The 21,215-nt window shown below is 36.7% G+C and overlaps 1 protein-coding gene across 2 annotated transcripts; it reads right to left on the bottom strand.

The window, feature by feature from the left end:
- Positions 1-4,846: 4,846 nt before the first annotated feature.
- Positions 4,847-20,638, bottom strand: LOC122302612 (polyribonucleotide nucleotidyltransferase 2, mitochondrial). 2 transcript variants are annotated; one of them, XM_043113946.1, is made up of 16 exons: positions 20,214-20,638; positions 19,033-19,188; positions 18,765-18,935; positions 18,324-18,449; positions 18,076-18,237; positions 17,808-17,927; positions 12,109-12,246; positions 11,821-11,983; positions 10,259-10,384; positions 9,937-10,067; positions 9,067-9,319; positions 8,881-8,964; positions 8,351-8,430; positions 7,927-8,070; positions 6,029-6,685; positions 4,847-5,776 (listed from the first exon to the last, which is right to left on the bottom strand). In XM_043113946.1, the coding sequence occupies exons 1-16, from the start codon at positions 20,550-20,552 to the stop codon at positions 5,672-5,674; spliced, it is 2,955 nt and encodes a 984-aa protein (XP_042969880.1). In that variant the 5' UTR covers positions 20,553-20,638; the 3' UTR covers positions 4,847-5,671. The 2 variants fall into 2 exon arrangements, with proteins under 2 accessions (XP_042969880.1, XP_042969881.1); XM_043113947.1 differs by having other exon boundaries at positions 9,100-9,319.
- Between the last annotated feature and the right edge of the window lie 577 nt (positions 20,639-21,215).

The following is a 21,215-nucleotide window of genomic DNA, read 5'->3' as shown; positions in this document are numbered from 1 at the left end:
ATAAACGAGGGTTGACAATTGTATCTTCTTGCAAAGACAGTAGATATGTTTGATATTATCATTAATTTGCACAAAGGAAAGACTGAAAATATTACCAGTTTTACAATAAAAATCTTGTAAATTGAGTTGGAAGTTCATGCTGTCGCATTATCAATATTGTAATAAATAGAGTTTTAACTATTTCTTCTAGAAACTTGAATGATTATTATTTGTTTATGCTTATTATTTGTTTTTACACATTTTCTTTAGATATGTTCCTCGTTATGATTGTTTGGTGTTTTCAGTTTCTTTGGTTTTAGAATTTTTCTATTTTATGATTTTCTTGATACATGTTCCTGGATTGATGGTTTGATTGGTAGTAGTTACTGAATTTCTCTATTTTCATGCTTCAATGCTTATGCTTATGCTTCAATTCTATTTTCTTGAGACACCTGAAAGACATACTGAATGACAACTTACCAATCTGTTTTGCCTTGTATGTTAGCTGTGTTTTATGGTTAGTTCATATCTTTGTTTGTGTTTATTTGGATATATATATAGCCAACTTCAGCAACTTAATTTTTTGTTCTTGATGATGTGAACTTTGGAACTTCTGATTTTGCATACACTGCATATTCAATTATGCTATGAAACCTTACTTTGTGATTTCTTTACTCTTTCTGTAGTGAAAATAATAATTTTGGATATTTTTGATATAATATCTTGCTGGGCATGTTAACTTTCTGAATGGCTTGCTTGAACATTGCTTATATAGTTTCTCGAATATGGAAGTCTCAAGCAATGTTCAAGAAATATTAGGGAACTAGACTTGGATTATGTTTGTGTACTTGGATTGATGTATTTCTTGAAATTTGCTGATCATTTCAAGAAATACACCTATCATTTTAGTCTAGATAGACATATTTCTTGTATATTTCATATGTACTTGGATTGCACCTTTTAAGGAACTCTTTTAAGGAACTTTTATTACTTATAAAAAAAAAAAAATGGTCTTACTACTTTTAAAAAGGATACTAGACTACATTTTCCTCCTTGGATACTTTTTTAAAAATTGAGAATGCAATTCACGATCATAGATTTGATTTCTACAGGTTAACAGCCTGCGGCAGGAGTTGCAAATGTTGGCATCAAATAGACCCATTACAATTGTAACTGCAAGTCAAAGAGGTTGCTTTTACACACCTTGTTTCAACTAAGCTCTATTTATGGATTTTTTGAGTTAGTTCTTTTATTTTAAAATGAAAGTCTAAAAATTTTTTGAACATTGCTTATACAGTTTCTTGAACATTGCAATCAACTTGTTGGACATATGTTCTTATATAAGTATCACATTTATTAAGAATTACATTTTAATGAAGTACCACAATTACATTTATTGATTTAATGGCTATATTTCTTGTAATCAGGTTGTTGGAGGATGCTAGTATGTCCCTTGTGCTGATCAATGTCCCTTGTACAGCTTCCTCAATTCCATATTCAACTTTCAAGATGTGAAGAGTAGTCGTATTGTATTTTTTTTTTTTTTTGAAATAGTAGCAGCATTATATCAGTTTAATTAGTTATAATGTATTATTATTTATTTTGTTCTTTGTAAATTTATGTTTTGCATTGAGATGTAAATAAAAATATTATCTATTTTGTATTTTTATTTATTTTGTTCTTTAATTTACTTTAAAAAAAAACTTATAAAATGTGTTTAAATTATTTTTTAAAACAAATTGGGCAATTGAAACAAGATATCAGATTTTTTTTTAAGTGCTATATATATTTTTTTGGAATTTTAAAGTCTTTGAAAAAAGAAAAAACTCGAATTAAACCCGGTTATAACCTGGCTTAGAATCCGGGTGAATTCGGACGAATAACTGTCATGTTTTTAGAACCCAGATCTGGATTCAGTTATGGCCGGATATCCGAATCTGGATCCGGTTGAACATTCCTAATTCATCTCATTTCAAGTCATTATATAAACTTAGAACACTTGCAATGATAGCAACACCAATGCAAATATATATTTAGCTAACAACTCCATTAAATTTATTACATCAGATTAGCTAAATGCAATTTTTTTGTTTATTAGCTACAGTATTTTTATATATTTGAAAATATACTGTTAACCCTCCATATTTTATTTTATTACTTTTTTCTTTGGCCTCCCACTTTTTTTCTCTTAACAAAAGGTAAAATAATAATTTAATTAAAAATTAAATTTTTAATTAATATATAGTCAATATAATTATAAAATATAAAAAAATTAAAATAATACTTTATTTTTATTTTAATTAATAAATAAATAATTTAACGTGAGAACCTCTATTAAATAAGAAAGGTAACAGGCAAAGTATATAATTTTAGCTAATTTTTATTTTAATATCTGTCTACACTGCTGATGCTCTTGCAATCTTACAAGCCACCGTCTCGTTGGGACCTCATCTTTGACTTCACTTCCCAACTGCATGATTTGAATGACTGAGTAACATCGGTGCCGCTGCCACCTCTCCGACTACCTCTCTCTCTCTCTCTCTCTCTCTTAAGCATACAGGTGTAAATGCACCCACCTGGCAACCACCCTATGTTTGACAAATCTGTTAGCAATTTACCAGACAATGTGGATGGCGTGTTATTAAGATCCTCTCTGCCTTTTCCCATCTACGATTCTACATCCTGTGTACTAGCTTGTGATGAAACGATACCCAACTCGTCGAAAAGGAAGATTTCTAATTCAAAGTGGTTGGTAGATTATTATCTTTAGCATCTCATGCTCATGGGATGTTATTCCAAAAGTTCATTTAATTATTTTAGAATTTTTTTTCCTGATTTTAAGATTTTATTTGATTATACAGTTTATATAAAATGAAATGAAATGAGATATTTTAAATAATAGTAAAATTTTTTAATTAAAATGAGATGAGATAGTTTGTAGAAAGTGTATTTAGATGATAAAATTATATGAGATAATTTTAATTTTTCGTAGATTTAATAAAGTGATGGATCTCACCATATATATATTAAAATAAAATAAAAAATTCTAATAGATAATTATATATATATTAAAATTGTGGTAGTTAAAGTTACTACAGAGGCAAATGAAACTTTGTAATAGATGAACTGTAGCGGTACTGTCTTTTTACTGTAGAGTTTTTTTTTTTTTTTTTAATAGAAATATGCTTTATTGCATTCATTCATAAATGAAATTATAATTGTGACTTATCAATACAGAAAAATTAGACTATAAGTCAACTAAAGCATCTGCTCAGGAGTTTTCCCGCATATAAAGTGACGGACATTGTCTTAATCTCTAAAACTTTCAAAAGAGTATAATTACTGTAGCAATGGTTGAAAAATCAAACGCATAAAATTTTATTTTCTATCATTCGGAGATAAAAGATGAAGTACAACTCAGATAAGAGATAGTTTGTATCTAGAAATCCAGACCAGGCCTAAGACTATTTTTAATGGATATTCATTCTTTATTTATGAGAAGTGTTATATTCATAAATAAATTGTATAATAGTAAACTCGTAAATTAATATAGTTTTATATGATATATTAGATTTAGATCTAGTTTACAATAAAATTAACTCTACAATCTAATATAATATATTAAGTTATATCAATTTGTGAATTTATTTTAGTGAAATTTCTTTATAGCTAAAATACTTCTGTTACATTTCTTCATGTCCAAAAGATTAATGCATCTTCCAACGCAAGATCTACTGCCCTTATTTGTCTTTACTTTTTTAGTTGTGACCATCTGATGAGAAGTGTGGCTTGTTAATGCAATTGAGATGAATGCAGAGTAGATGCTTGATGACCATTTTGATATTGCTTTGTTTTTTGGATCATACATATTGCGCATCTGATAACCAAAGCTAAAACTTGTCAACTTCGTTAGACAATAGAGTGCGCTCCGCTCCTATGATGCAATGTTTAGAGATGGGAGTTTCTCTTGTTTGTACGTCGGCAAGAGATTCATCTTGGAAATCTGTCACATAATACATGATCGTAAAGCACTTTTACATATCCCTTAAGTCAAAGCAATAATCGTATTTTTTGTCCAATCCTTCCTTCGTCTTATTGGCTATTACCGTGTAGATCTTGTAAAGCACTTTTTTTCACCTAGTGGCTGCACTCAAAAGTCAAATATCTATGTCAGATTCAAAAGGCAAAAATGCAAAAATGCAAAAGTCAAGCCAAACTTCGAAAAACTTTAGGCCTTTGTGCCGAATTAATTCAAAAGCATCGGCTACCTAAACAGAAGCGTGTATATTGCAAAAGAGCTAGCAGACAACATCTTGAATCAGTTTCTATTTCATCACCTCCATGATCATTGTGTCCTATACCGTCGAGTACGGTTTAATTATTTCAGCTTTTTCATACATTAAATCACGCCAAAAAACACATTGATATGTTCCTACTGACGATCATCCATTTCTTGCGAACCTTTCCCCTCCCACCCCACCATCGATGCGACTAGCACAGACACAATGATGCGTATTCGCCCCATTACTGTTCCCTAATTAACCATAATCACACTTCCCCTTCATGATTTCAAAAATATATAAATAATGAAAATATATATACCTATGTATATAAACACGCGCGCGCACAGATACATACATAGAGACCAAATGAGTGGAGATCAATGTCGAAATCGTCACAAAATGTGGTAATTGTGATGGTACCTTATGACTAATTACAGAACGTCAATAACCCTTTTTAAAGTGCTCCGCGTTCTAAGTGAGGGTGTGCGCATACAACTCAAAACTTGATCAATAATCACTGCCTAAAATCTGCAATGTAACCCAAAAAGTGAAGAAAATAGCACCCATTATGATTACTAGCTCTATTTAGAACCTACTAAGAGTAAATTTCAATTGGCTTTTAAAAGAATTTCCAATCCGAAATCAAATACAAAGGTTGAATTAACAATCCACAGATTTGCAAAACTTATTAGGTTAAAATTAAGTCTTACATGATTGACATTCATGCAAAAAAGGTCAATAATAGACAGGTCCTTAGTTGGATGCTTGCCATGCTGGAGGAATGGGTGCAAAACATAGTTCTTCGGAAGGTAACGGATGGAGTATCTTTTGGGATGAGAATGGAAGTACAGAGATCAGAAAAGGTGTAGAACAAACTGAAAAACTTGTAAGGCTGCGAAGCTTTTCTGCTTTGTCATGTAATATCTGATATCATGAGAATTAGTTTAGTAGTCAATAACTTATCGAATTGACGAGAGTTCGACTTCAACAACATTTTCAAGTCCCCCAAAAACAATTATGAAAGGAGTTGTTGATGGCAGTAGAAGCGAAGCGACCGGGACAGCTACTGAACTAAGAGATCCATCCCTAGTCAGGGTGTCTAATCATGTGCTCTGCATCTCTAAAACCAACTTCTTATCTGCATTCAGAAGTTGAGAACGCTTCATTTAGAACTGATCTTGAACCGAGCACCAGCACTCATGATATTCTCGAGGATCATGAAGGTCACAAACTCTTGCTCGATCCCTTCCCCATCAGATTATGTGAACAGATACAAGGTCATTTCACTTGCACTTTCCTATCCAGCAAAATTTTGGCCAATTTCTTTACATTTCCAGTTGCTGCGAGAATTTCTTAAAAGATAAATCATCTTGCAGCTCCGATCTCATAAAAGAATGGCCGATACAATATTATTGAGCATCCACCAAAGAGACTACTGGGATTCCTTTACCAGAAAAGCTCGAACACTCAACTCGTATCTCCTCACCAACCACAAAGTCTCTCTTTTCATTAGTCTGCATGGTAAAACAAAGCAGTTAATAATAAATGCATCAATTGCAGACTCAATCGTAAGGGAAAAAAGAAATCAGTTTTCACAGACTCAATTGTAAGGGAAAAAAAAATGCATCTCTTGGTTGTCAGGCTTCCTATTGGTTAGTTGTTAGGCATTCATCTTTGAGATATATTTGAGGCTGAAAACAAAATATAAGAAATGAAAAACCAATAAAGCTATGATGATGAAAACATAGAAACAAGATAACACATGCCTCAAACCGATACATTCCACGTAGTCCTCCACCCAAATCAAGGACCAACCCGCGTGTGCGAATTTGATAAACCTTAGCAATTAATTTTGTTCCAATCTTCAGATTTTTCACGCTTATAGAAGCCTCAAATTCATCCTCCTTATCAGCATCTCCATCCTCACTTCTGAAGATAGAATTGGATTCTTTCTCTCCTTCCTTTTGCAAGACAAGTTTTGACTTCTTAATATTCTTCATTGGAAAGACACCACAATCAGAACGACTTGGTTTTGAAGCACCACCAGGACTAGTGGTACTCTTGGCATTCCGACTCGAAGCAGCAGATTTTTCCTCCTCGTCACACTCTGCAGCACTTCGAATTAGAATTGGTGGTACCGAAGCAGAGAGGTTAACCTCACTCATTTTGTAGTTGCTCCCTGACAACTCCTCTGACAGGGAGCTCTGCTTTTCTTGTTCATCAGAGACTTCCCCAACTGATGCCCAAATATTGGGTTCTTCTTTCACTGGTGGAACAGATCCTTCGACCGCATTATTTGTGTCAGATCCAGGTCTAGGTAAAGTTGCTTTAAGGGATAATTTAATGTTGCCACGAACATCCTGACCAATGCACATCAAAGAAAGTTGCTGGCCAACAGATACCACTTCTGAAACCCGAGATACCTGATCAAATGAAGGACGAAAAATTAATGAAGAAAAGCATATGAAATAACAATTGAGTTTTACCGGAAAAACTATCAAATAAACCCTAGCCAAATCTGAAATGCATTATGGCCCATATCCCAGCAATAAGGATTATACAAATCCTTTTTTCTACCATCTTATTCTATTAGAGGCTTCCATTAAAGCAAAGAATGTCCTTCCCATTATTCTGAGCATTGACCAATATATAGATAATACCAATAGGCATAGCCCAATTACACAGGTCGTAAAAGGGATAAACACCCAATTAGAATTAGTAGCCAATATAAGTTAGTCATGTACACTCTAGTTCATTAAAAATATAGCGTGTTTTTAAGTCTCCAAGAGTGCTGCTTAGTTTTTGTAACCAGACCTCCCAAAATTATATGATCTCTGTATTGGGATTTTTTATCCTGTCAAGGAAAGGTTCACAAGACTGTAACATACATCTTCTATATAGATTTTTTTTTTTTTTGTTTATAAGTACATCATCTATATAGATTTTACATAGTCCCACTTGAAGATTTTACGTAGTACCATTTAAAGGAAAGGTCCACAAAACTTTTTTCTACAGCTAATAAAGCTTATAAAAGGTTATTTCAGATGGCAGGTCCTATTATACAAGATCTGATTTTACATGGTACCATTCAAAGATTAACAAGATTTTGATTGATTGAAAGATTAAAGAATGTTCAAGTGAATTGAAGGCATTAGTTCATTTTCTCCCTTTTCAACTGATCATCTTCTATTAAATTATCCACAGAGTGGCCTGTTATTCTCATCCCCCCCCCCCCCCCCCCCCCCCCCCCCCCCCCCCACCCCACCCCACCCCCCACACACACACAAAACAAAAAAAACCCTTTTCTAAAATTCTAAGCGTAAAACCCCTAACATCATAACCTTACTTCTCCCAAAACTTTTCCTTCGAAAGATAGCCAGCTAAGTGACTTGCAAACTGATCTGTATTTGATTTGAGAACCCACTTCAAAACTGTAGTTCACTTTTCCTTCAATCTTATTTAACAAAAACTAATAAATTCAAACCACTTATACTCCAATATATATAGCATTCTTCTAAGAGTAGTATTTTTCTTACCGCTACATGTGATGAATGCCATACCAATTATAATAAAAGCAGAAATTCACTGGATTAAAAAACTAAGATCACAAACAAATTAAAATAAAACACTCTAAAGTAACACTACTCCAGATCCTTTTACATACCGGTTCATGTGACAACTCAGAAACGTGCAGAAGGCCTTGCTGACCACCATTAAACTCCACAAAGGCACCATATTCTTTTACTGAAGTTACAATACCTTTATAGATCCCTCCAATTTCAATCTCACGCCCGACAATAAAATCAACCTTCAGAGCAGAATATAAGTCATAAGCTAGATGGGAAAAACTTTTATCATGCTAGTCATTTTCACATGGCCCACCCAAAACAGTTTTCTTTATTGCAGTTTTATTCTTCCTCGGGAAGAAGCATTCTAAAGTTTTGAAGCATAATTTCAAATTAGAGGTGCTAACCTCACATAGATACAACTTGGAACCATTTAGAAAAACACAAAACTACTCAAATAAAAGCCCCCATTTGCAACATATAAAACTTGAATATAACAGCTCAATTGAAGGCAATATTTACCTTTTCTAGTACTTTTTCCATAACAGCATGATTCTTAGCAACTATGGTAAGTGATCCATCACTTACAGAGATTCGGGCACCTGTATTACAGAAGTATGCAACATGATTACGGCAGAACCAATGACTAAATACAGCCATGAATTGATTGACATTATCTCAATAATGTAGCATCAAAGAGATCTTTAGTGTAGGATGGCATAACAAACGAAGTTACGACTTAAGTATATAATGAGTATATTTGAAATATCAAGCAATTAAACTATACTAATATGACCATAATGGGGAAAGCCGAGTCGAATCCTAATTGAGAATACCGCTCCCCATGTGCACATATTTCATGAAAAATCAATAGAATGCACAAAAAAAATAGCCATAAAACCATATTGAGATGTGCGATGAACCAAACACAAGAAGGTAATGGTCGTTATTATCAAGAGCCCCAAAATGAAAATATCCTAGGCATTCAAGAGATTGGCTAAGAAATTAGTGACAACACTTTGTATCATATGCTCAAGTAGGAGGAACCCAACCTGTTTCCTCTTCCATCTTTCTCTTTAAAACTCCTAGAGGCCCAATCAAGCGACGTAGGGCATCGTTGCTGAATTTCAAGGTGGCTGCATCATGGTAATAAATTATCAAGCACAAAAGAACTTTCAACTTAGTAATTTGTACTAGATAAACCGAAACCCAAGAGCAAGTTAAAGGGGAAACTCAACCTAATCGAGGAGAATTTTTTTTTGATATGTAACCTAATCGAGGAGAATTCCTATCATCTTGAGTATGCGGTACTTTGATCTCTTGATCCATACGGTCAAGGATTTGAAGACGACCTTTAAGTGCAGGCTCTAAACACTCACAAATTATATCTAAAGGAATTCCAGCAGGTTTTATATCCAACTGAATTGATGTAATTCCTTTTCGTGTGCCAGCAATTTTGAAGTCCATGTCTCCGAGATGATCTTCGAGGCCCTACAGAATCCAATATATAAACTCCAAATGCAACTTAGCAATAGGCCATGGTAATTAGTAGAGATACCTACTTTTGTCTGTAGAAACACAAATATATTGGCATGGTTTTTAAAAGCTCAAGTACAAACTAGAAATCAATGGGCCAATTCAAAGGCCGCCAAAGAAAATAAAACTGCTGATTCCATTAAAGGAAATATGGACTTTTTTTTTTTTTTTTTTTTTTTTTAATATCAGTGGATGTCCGGGCCAGCTTTTTTTTTTTTTTTTTTTTTATATCAGTGGATGTCCGGGCCAGCTTGAGCGCACCTCGACTAATCCTACGGGGCTTTGAAGTTAACAACTAGGTAAACCTCCAGTGGCCCTGAGGGGACTCAAACTGGTGATCATTGGGGAGCAAACCCAAGGCCTGACCAACTGAACTACCCCTTAGGGTTTTAAAGGAAATATGGACATAAGCATTAAATTGAAAAGACTAGAAGACTAAATATAACCATATAACTCGATTGGCTATTGGAAGTCTTCAGCATTTAAATTAAGAAACAGCAAAACCAAAAAGACTTTCCCACAGTGGACGACCACACACAAGGCAATAACTCAAAGAAGACAAGGCATCTCACCAATATATCAGTCAATATACGATAATCCTTAATTGTTCCAGTCGATGGATCAACTTCACTAACAAGACCCACTGAAATACCAGCTACATGTTCACGTAATGGAATGCCAGCATCCATCAATGCCATACTGCCTACAAAAGGGGTAAATGTATATCATGCGGCATATATATATTCATAAAATGAATTCAAGCCATTCTATTGGGGTTGATTTTGAAGAATAAAAGTGACCTATGAACTCCCCAGTTTCCACGCAACTAGCAAAAAGGTAGGAGTAACAAATGGAATGACAAGAGATACTGCAGTGATAAGCGAAAAAGCATACCTCCACATACAGTCGCCATTGAGGTTGAACCATCTGAGGCCATGACCTCTGAGTTGATACGGACTGTATAGGGAAAGTCATCTTCAGGGGGTAACACGGCAAGCAGAGCTTTCTCAGCAAGAGTTCCTATAAGAAATGCCAGAAGTTGCTTTATATTAAACTTCTGTGCTTAACCTCTCCACCCTCCCCCCCCCCCCCCCCAAAAAAAAAAAAAAAAGGAAAAGGAAAAACTTCTAATCTATTCATTTCTCGGTTCTGTAAAAAAATTGTCTACATTTTTTAAGTTGCTGAAAGATATTGTGCATTTCCCTCGGAAATCTTGGTTGGAAAACCAAGTATCCAAATTTTAATTTATAATCCTCTGATGTAAGTAGCATATGATGTAACAACAGATCACATAAAATGGATCTGCAGCACACTTCTTTATGTGAGCATGATATTTGATATTCCTGATTCAGCATTTTTTATTTTTTGGATAATTAATAAGAGATTTTATCACCAAGAATAGGCATAGCCCAATTACACAGGAAGTATTCCTGATTCAGTAATAGCTTTGTGAGTTTTCCCTTTTTTAAAGGGACCAAGGGGGAAATACACAACGTTGGAAAGATGCTACAATAAGGCATTGGATGGATAGGAAAATTTTGCATTAGCAGGCTTCTGAAGTTTGATAAAATGTTTATTTTATTTTTAATAAGTAATTAGAAATTTTATTGATATAAAGAATACGCATAAGCCTTTGATAAAATGTACTCCTCCAAAAGCAAACGTTGGCTGGCAGGAGGAAAAGCTTTTTTAGCAGTTAAGAAGTTTCAAGCAGCCTTCAATCTTCTCCTACTAAGTCATCCGTCATGACTTGAATGCGCAATTTCTTAAGATTGCGGCAAGAATTCAAGAATTGAACACCTTTCAATCTAAAAGAAATTAGCAAACTTTAGCCTGTGACATTCTGTGTGCACCCAATGATAGAAAACTAGAGTTTGGCTTCAAGCGGGTCAGTTCCACTCAAGTCCAAGTTAAAAAAACTTCTCCTATTAAGAGGGTTGGACAGGGACTTGACTCAACTATAGGGCATAAGTAGTCTAGTTTAGTAGACTACTTAGAGTACACACTACTCTTGAGTGAACCTATACAACACTCTTGGTTCACTCCAGCTCCATTTATGTGTTTGATTCCTATTCATTGATGTTCAATTTACTTGATACAGTGCATGCTGATTTCACAATCATGGATTCATGAGTTCATACAAAATGCATTCAACTAGGCAGTATACATTGATAAATTCTAGCCTATTTAATGCTGCAATTCTACTCTCTTGCTCCTGAGGAAAGACATGCGTATCAAATGTAAATCAACAGAACCAGGAATAAGCAAAAGTGCAGGAATACTACTAAACTATGTCAAAACAAAAGATTGAGAGAGAAACAGCTAAACGAGCAAGAATGAACTTAGGCAACAAAGTGGAGCATCCCCAGAAGATAAATAAACAAACCAATTTTTTCAGTTCAATCTTGATTAGAATTTTATTGACGTTGTACAACGGTAAGTATAAATTATTTTACCATGCCCAACTTCACGCCTGTTCAGGCCAACTCGTTTTCCGACTTCATTTATTGAGAATGGTGGAAAACTATAGTGAAGCATGAAGCGCTTTTTTGGGGGACCAACAATGGACTCCAAGCGTTGAGCATCTCCAGGCGCTCCAAGTGTTACAGTACAGAGAACCTATATGTAACATTTACATAAATACTCAAACACAACAACATGCAGTTTTGCTTTTTGTTTTCATTTAAAAAATCAACCACGAGATTCTTAAGTCATCAAAGCAGAAAGGAAACATTTATCCTCACCTGAGTATCTCCACGAGAAAAAATTGATGATCCATGCAATATAGGAAAACTACCAGCTTCGCAATACAAAGGTCTCACTTCATCTAGACGTCTCCCATCAACTCTAAATCCTTCATTTATAATCCTTCTGCGTACGACCTGATATATTTATACAACATATAGAATTACCAGCCTTTAAAGATGTAAGATTGGGATAAACATGAACATAGTAGAGACATATAACTAAATAATTGATGCCCTAGAGATCATAGAACCTAGTAATCTGGGTACAATTCCCGGCTGGTGCATCATTATCTATTTACTTATAAAAAAAATTAAAGAGAAAGAAAAAGAGTGATCTACAATAACTAGTAAGGAATCCATTAGCCCATGTGAAATCCTCACCAATAAAAACTCTCCAACAGCCGTTTCTCAATATCATATCATAGATAGTAGCATATATGGTTCGGAACTCTCACCCATTTTTTTTTTTTTTGATAAGTAATAAGTTATTTTATTGATATAAAGATAGGCATAGCCCAGGTACACTAGAAGTATTCATGTGAATACACCTATTTAAGAACTAGAAACAGTTACAAGGAAATCGTGGAAGCTGAGACCATTCAAATCTAAAGCAAATAGCCCACAAAAACAAAGTCTTCCAGAAAAAAACTCCTAAACTCTTCCAATGAGCGTTTATGATCCTCAAAATGTCTCTCGTTTCTTTCACTCCAAATTCACCAAGGAATACATAAAAGAGCCATCTTCCACACGGTTGCGATCTGTGGTGTACCAGTGATCCCTCTCCAACTTGCTAATAGTTCAACCACCCTACCCAACATTACCCATGCTATTCCCATTATGCTAAAAAAGTAATTCCAGATATTTCGAGCAAACTCACAATGTAAAAGTAGATGGTCCACCATTTCACCACTATTTCTTCACAAACAGCACCAATCCGTAATTATAAGGTCACGTCTTCTAAGATTATCAATGGTCATAATCTTCCCTAGAGCTGCTGTCCAGACAAAGAATGCAGCCTTGGTAGGTGCTTTACTCCCCCATATGTTCTTCCAAGGGAAATTGTGCCTTTGTTGCATGGTAATAGTCATAAAAAGAACATATCAAGAATTTCCCTTTCCTAGAGAGTTTTCATTCCTTCACATCTTCAGTTGTGGCAGCAATAGAAGTGCTGTACAGCAAGTTAAAAAATTCCACCAGAAGACTCACTTCCCAATCATGTGCATCCTGAATAAGGTTGATGTTCCACTCCTGTGAACCTTGATTGATTACCTGTAAGTCAGCCACCATAGCTTCTTTTTCCCTTGCAATACTGAAAATCATGGGATAAGCGTCCTTCAAGGCCGTGTCTCCCACCCACACATCCTCCCAAAAGCTGATCCTACTACCATCCCCCAAACATAGCCAAGTATTAATAGCAAAGGAGCACCTACCTTTCCGTATATACTTACATAGCCCCACTCATATGTCCCCCTACCCTTTTAGAACACCAACCCCCCCCCCCCCCCCCCAAAAAAAAAAAAAGAGGTTCACTACCATACTTCGTGTCAATCACCCATTTCCAAAGGCTCCCCTCTCACAATTATAACACTACAACCATTTATCTAATAATGCCTTATTAAAAGCCCTCACATTCCGAACCCCCAAGCCACCATCTCTCAAAGGAGAACATACCTTGTCCGACCCCACTAAGTAAAATTTAAACTCATCTCCTATTCCACTTCACAAAAAATCACATTGAAGTTTCTCTATTCTAGTTGCAATGCTAGCGGGGAGGGGAAATAAAGATAAGTAGTTTATGGAAAGGTTGGATAAAGTACTCTTGATTAGTGTGATCCGCCCCCTTTTAGATAAATACAACATTTTCCACCTAGCCAACCTACGCTCAAATTTTTCCAGCACCACCTCCCAAATTGTCTTAGCTTTGAAAGAAGCCCCCAATGGAAGACCAAGGTATTTCAATGGCAACGAAGACATCACACAACCTAGGATGTTAGCCAACCCTCTAATATTGCTACAACACCAACCAGGACCATCTCCGTCTTAGCAAGATTAATCTTCAACCTAAATACCACTAACAAAGTAAGATGGCCTTCAAAAATTGAATATGTCCTGCATTTGCCTCGCAAAACAGTAAGGTGTCATCTGCAAACAAAAGGTGAGAAATAATGGTGGAGCTGTGGATATCTTCCACTGAGAAGCCTAAAAAAGTCTCCCATCTATTGTAGCCGACCCCATTCTACTTAGAGCCTCTATTACTAGGACAAATAAGAGGGGTGATAATGGATCACCTTGTCGTAGTCCCCATGAACTATTAAAGAAACCCATGGGATCACCATTTACCAAGACCGAGGAGCGAGCCATTGACACACAATGCCTCATCCACGTCCTCCATCTTTCCCCAAAACCACATCTACTCAGCATATATATTAGAAAATCCCAATTAACATCATCGTATGCCTTCTCCATATCAAATTTGCATAAAATACCTGGAACTCCCAACCTGATTCTACTATCCAAGCATTCATTAGCTATAAGAACCAAGTCCAAAATTTTTCTCCCTTTCACAAAGGCATTTTGGGACTTAGAGATAATCTTCTCTATGACCGTGCTTATCCTATTAGCAAGAACTTTTGAAAGTCCCTTATACACGCTGCCCACAAGACTAATCGGCCTAAAATCTTGTACCTCTATTACACTAGCTTTTTTAGGGACTAAAGCAATAAAAGTAGCATTTAAGCTTTTCTCAAATTGGCCATAAGTGAAAAATTCCTGAAAAACCAGCATTGCATCCTCTCTCACCACCTCCCAACAAGTCTGAAAAAATTAGCAACTCGGTGAAAAAACTTTGTGCATTTATCCCCCTTGAATACCACCGCAATCTAACATTACAGGAAAGTGATCGGAGCATATACTCGAGAGCCTTTTCTGACTTAAATTTGGATATTGTAGCTCCTACGAAGGAGATATGAGAAATTTGTCTAGTCTTGACCTAGTTTGATTATTAGACCAAGTATATTCACCTCTCATTAAAGGTATGTCCATAAAACCTAACTCGAATATGAAATCAAATCCACCGTAGCTTGATTTTGTCATCCTTCCCCTGATCTTTCGCTGGAAAATCTTGTCACACTATAATCCCCACCAACACACCATGGAGCCTCCCACCAACAACATAGGCCAGCAAGCTCGTCCCAAAGCATCCACCATTCACTATCCAAATTAGGACCATAAACCCAAGCAAAGACCTATAAAAAACCATCATCGGAATTTTTTAAAAAAACCCCACCGAATATTCTCCAACAAACTCAACAACGTTCTCCACCACTCTCTTATCCCACATAACCAAAACTCCACCTGAGGCCCCTTTCGAGGGTAAGTACGTCCAGCCTACATATTGGCAACTCCATATGCTCCGAATAATTCTTCTATTGATATGCTTCAACTTTGTTTCCTGCAAACAAATGATGTCCATCTTTCATTGCCTTAGTAAAGCTCTTATTCGAATGCGTTTATTAATCTCGTTCAGCCCCCTAACATTCCAACTCAAAATTTTGGGCTTTATTTATCAACTGTTCCAGCCCTCCCCTTGTTTCTTCCACGACTTGCACTCCCCTCCTTTCCATCATAATTAATGGGCCACGTCAATCTCTTCAGCTTCCTATCTCTTTTTTATCCTGCGCCATGTTTTCCTGCCTCAATGGCTATAATCCGTGCCTTAAACTGATCTTCATAGCCCTTACACGAAATCCCCATACAACTCTGAAGTTCGTCTACCTTTTTCAATACCCAATCACGGGAAATAGTAGGAGGGATCATACTTATTGGGGTAGGATCCTTCCTTGCTGACTCCTCCCCCTCTGTTGAGCATTTGCAGGGATCAAACAGCATCAATGGACCTTCCCCATCTATCTCCCCCTTATCTGACGTACTCCCACTCTCCAAAATAGCTAGTGTGTCTTCAGGAGCTCCCTCATAAGGCTCACTGTGGGCCAGATCTTCCCCCCACGATCTTATCTATGCCTGGCCCGAGGATAACGACAAGTTCAGAGGTGTCCAAGGCTCGCCGGAAAGTTATGTGGCAGTCCACAAGGTGGCAGCCCTCCCTGAGCAACACTCAAGTATTCGTGGTCAGAGATACATACTTCCAAACCTTCGACTTCTACAATTTCCCCAACCTCCACTTTCGGCGATTGTAGTACCACCGTCGGACCACCACTTGAGTCACCGCAGACCGCCGTCCCTTTCTGTGCCAAACTCGAGTACTAATGTTTTAGGCTCCTGTATATCGGGATTTTGAGCCTTTTTCCTGCCAAACCCGACATGGGCTTTTACATGGGCCCTGCCCATTAGTTGTCTTCTTCCCCTTCAAGTCTGTATCTCCTACATGACCCATATACTTCTGCTTCCCATGTTGAGGCCCACTTGAATGAGCCTTGCCCAAAGCAGTGAGCCCACCTAATGCACCCTTCTTGTTTGCTTCACTTGGTAGACAGCCCACCCTTTTTTTCTCCTCTACACACCATATCATCCAGTTAATATTAATTTGCAACAAATCAATCTGACACTTCATCTCCTGCAAACTCGAAGCTCCCTTTCCTCATACAAATCGACAGCAACTCTGCCACATTCCTCCAGTGGCTGGGCTCCTACATAAGTGGCGACACCCCTTTGCAGGCCCACCCCTCCTCTTGAGCATGCCTAGGTGTCAGAGTTATGGCCACCCCTGATACTTCCTCTAGGTTACAGTGCCTCCCAGTACGACTGATATGGTGGTTGTTGTTGGACTCTCGACGTCGATTGTGGTGGTAGGAACACAAAACCACCTACACTTCCAGCTTCCTCAGAACCTCTGCCAGCTTCCTCCAACCCCTTCCCTCCCTATCTTTTGGAATGAATAAGAAGTTCCAATACCCACCCCCACCATACTCCATCAATGCCATGAAATAGTCTCGTGAGTTAAGGTGTCGCTGTGCAACATAGCCCCTATCTCCTTCCCTATGCGCAGAATAGAACTCCTTCCTCCCAGCCTTCAAAGCAATCCTCCAAGGCTTTGATGAACCACCTTGTTGTGCCTAACCCAAACTAATCTCTTTCAACACCTTCCAACCTTTCTCAGTTATGAGTTCAAACCTACCATCCCTTACTACCTCAAATGCCTTAGATTTAATAACCACCAGTTTCGAGAGACCCATAACTCATTAAAATCAAACACTAGCTCACCAATACATGTACTAGAACGTCACCAGGAGGAAAAGAGAGGACTTTTCTTCATCAGAGTTTTGGTTGTACAGAGAGAAAATATTTGAGTGTACAGACGTTTTAATAATTTTTAATTAATAAAAAATTTGTAGAAGATTCTCACCCAATTAACAATTAAAGGTTTCCTTTTTAAAAAAGCATTCAAAGTTCATGGGTTTCCAAGACAATGATTAATAATAATCCTGAGTTGTATAATCAAAAGTTTGAGTACAGGAAAAGAAAATAATGTGTTCTTCAATACAATTCATTCAGTTGAAGCTATTATTCAGAAACTTTCCAAGAAAGAAAAAGGAAAGTCAGATGTATCTAGCAATGAGTGGTTAAAGAGGCAGGAATATGATAAAGTTGTTGAAGAATTCAGAGAACATGTAAGGGATCTTAAAATACAAGATCTCTATATAAGCTTGTCCCTGTATAAGTTTATAGTTCATGGATACCTTTTTCCTCACTGTGTCTACTGCCTTGGGTAAGACTTTCAAGCTTTCTTCATCAAATTCTTCTTCAAGTGCTCTCTTTACATCTTGTGTAATCTTATCTAAAGCCTCACCACGTTCAAACTGAATTTAAAACATAACATCATATTATTTTTAAAAAAATATCTTCAACAATATGTGTTTGTGAGTGTATATGTAGAGAGAGATAGAGAGGTGCAAAATAGTTCTCCAGAGTCAAATACTTGTAACCATAAACATAGATAGTATGTACCTTGCCATATGAGGGATCAGTAAAAACAGCCTCTATAGGCACTTCTGCCAAGTTACTAACTTTCTCCAACGTTCTATCTGATATCATAGACAGTTTATATTCTTTCTTACACTTACCAGCTTTAGCAGCCAGTCTGATTTGGGGTTCAAGATATTTCACTGCCTGAATGTTCAAATTCAATCATATAAGTAGAATTAGACCAAAAAAAAGCAATATGGTGGATCATTTCTACAAGTTTAATGACTAACCTCAGGATGAGCCAGCCTTAACCCAGCATCTAGATCTTTCTCTGAGATCTCACGAGCTTGCACATCAATCATTAAGGTTTTGTCCTTTGTACAGGCATATACTAAATTAAGATCACTTAAGCTAAGCTGCATTAAACCATAGATACAAAAAATAAGAAAATACTTATCTAAAGAGAATGCAGGCATCAAAATCTAATGTTCTATTTATGTTAATAATTTACCTGCCAGGAAAAATAATATATATTTTTGTGTTGTTCCATTTTTGTGTTCTTAATATAAAAAATTAACAAATAAGAATCATTTACCATGGGAAATTGACTTCCAGGAACATTGATTTAGAACAATATATAGCAAAAGATTTCCCAACAACAGCAAGAAGCTCAAATGTCTCACTGTACAGGAATCCATCATATACAATTATAATCTGGGGTTGAGCCTTACCTCATCCATGGTTGGGTTAATAATAAATTTCCCAGAAATCCTCCCTATTCGTATCACACCAATGGGGCCACCCCAAGGTATATCTGATAACATAAGAGCAGCAGATGTCGCATTAGCTGCCATTACATCTGGATCTTGTTTTCCATCAGAAGAAAGCACACTTGCCATTACCTATGAATCAGGAAATATTACTTGATATAAATTATTTGATAAGTAATATTAATGGAAGAGTCAAAAAAAAAAAAAAAAAAAAACAGTAACAACATACCTGAACCTCATGGTAGAATCCAGAAGGAAATAGTGGTCGTATGGGTCGATCAATAAGACGGCCACATAAAAGTTCACGTTCTTTTGGAGCACCCTCCCTCCGCATGAATGTGTTTGGGATAACACCTTGGGCAAATTGCTTTTCTTGATAATCAACCTTATTAGAACAAAATCCATTAAGAACCACAAAATGATTGATATAGTGGGCATGCACACCCACAAAGATATGGGAGCACATCTTAGAAAGTGAATCTAGATACATCAAATGGTGGATATTGGTGCAGCTCAGATTTTTTATAAGCATGACTCTATCATCAGAAAGATAGATAAGGTAGCAAAGGCCTTAGATTGCTCTTTCCAAGCGACACAAATATCACCACAGCAGTAGTCAACTCCTCTACCAAGATTGAAGCATGAGCAAAAATCCTAGGGGTTGGCTCAAGTGGTGAAAGCCTTGGGCTTGGGGTATGCTCACCCAAGTCTAAGGTTCAAATCCTTTTGGGTGCAAACACTCTCTAGGGGCCATCAGACTAGGGATTTTTCTCTTGAATTACCAAATGTGCACTTGCAGGAAACTCCTTTCTGAGGGCCTAAGCACTCCCGAGATTAGTCAAGACACTATTCCCGGGCACCTAGTGCCAATAAGAAAAAAAATCCTTGCAGTATGGCCTTTTTTCACATTATTGGTGGAGTTAGTCTTCACTGGTCTTATCTTTTCTCCTACTTTGCATTCTATCTAATATCATATTTTAGGATGTGCTAATTATAAACTTTACTCTAAGAATTTGTTTTCACGTACGGCATAATTCACCACAGAAATCCTATATCCCTACTCTGTGCTCTATAATAACACTTCGCTTGGGCCCTCTAGGAAGTATATTGTACTAAAAATTGAGAGAAAATAATTATCCACTGCAACCCAACAAATACAGGAGCGGTTTAGACAAAAACCTGAATGTCCATAATTTCCAATTTAAATATACACATACAAGCGACCTCCATTTATTTCTATTAACCCACCCAAAAAAGAAAGAAACTTGACTCGCATTTACACCTAAAATTTCGGAAGCAAGACGTAATACTAATAAGACAAGCCAAAACATCACGCATCTAATTGTGCATTTATCAAAATCAAAATGTGCAACTTAGTTAAAAGCTAAAAATTGATCAAGACACACGTACAGTGAGGGGCAAGAAATCACGAACAGCGTCCCCTTTGGCCGCGGCGACAGTGGATAAGACTTTGGTCTCGTCCATGCCCAAAATCACGGCACCATTAGCGAAGCGAGCGATCTTGCCCGTATCTAGAGTTATCAAGCGCGATCCAATCTCGAATTCCTCTTTAGCGATGTCCAGAACCTTCGTGCCCGCGACGGGCGTGGGGGGGTCTGGTTCCAGCTGAGACTGAGTGGCGAAGCCAAGGCGGCCCATGCAAATGGTGCGGAAGCCGAGAGGTCGCCATGTGAGGAAGTGTGGAAGTTTGGCGAGAAGCGGGTTGGCTCTGTTCGCCATCGAGGCCATGCCTAATGAAAATGATAGACGAGTGCAGAGACACTGGAGAGAGAGAGAGAGAGAGCAGGGTTTAGGGTTTAACAGTTTTTTTTTTTTTTTTTTTATAAGAAAAAAAGGCGGGGTTGGGGACTTGGGGTTTAAGGCTTCTAGGTACACCATAGGGTATAGGCGGTGATACTCGTTTGTAGTGGTGGGCCGGCCCAACGTTGACCTGAAACTGAAAGTGCTTGTGGTCTTTAACGGATTATTTCACAAAGATAGAGAGCTTGGACTTGTAAATTCTAGAGTCCTTCTTTTTCTTTTCTTTTTTTTTTTTTTTTAAAGCAATTCCACAGACCTAATTAATAAGTTTATGGATAAAGCATGATAAAGAATTTATTTAATATAAGTGGGATAATTTCAAAATTAGGTCTGAGTTTTTATATTTTTATAAAATGAGGCTTCAGTTTTTAATTTTTATAAAATTACATGAGCTTTAAACAATTTGTAATTAGTATTTCCGTTAATCTTCTATTAAAAAACTAACAAAATATTTCACAACATATCATTTCGAAAAACTGTTTTAAACTGTACTCATAATTCGTATTCACCCGAGTGGACTGTCAAAAGTGATCCCGATGACCATGTATGTACATACATACATACATACATATATATATACACACTCCTAGA

The sequence above is a fragment of the Carya illinoinensis genome, chromosome 3 (assembly GCF_018687715.1).
Source record: "Carya illinoinensis cultivar Pawnee chromosome 3, C.illinoinensisPawnee_v1, whole genome shotgun sequence".
NCBI classification, from domain to species: domain Eukaryota; kingdom Viridiplantae; phylum Streptophyta; class Magnoliopsida; order Fagales; family Juglandaceae; genus Carya; species Carya illinoinensis.
The sequence above is the reverse complement of the archived record's forward strand: the minus strand, read 5'-3'. Positions and strand labels throughout refer to the sequence as shown.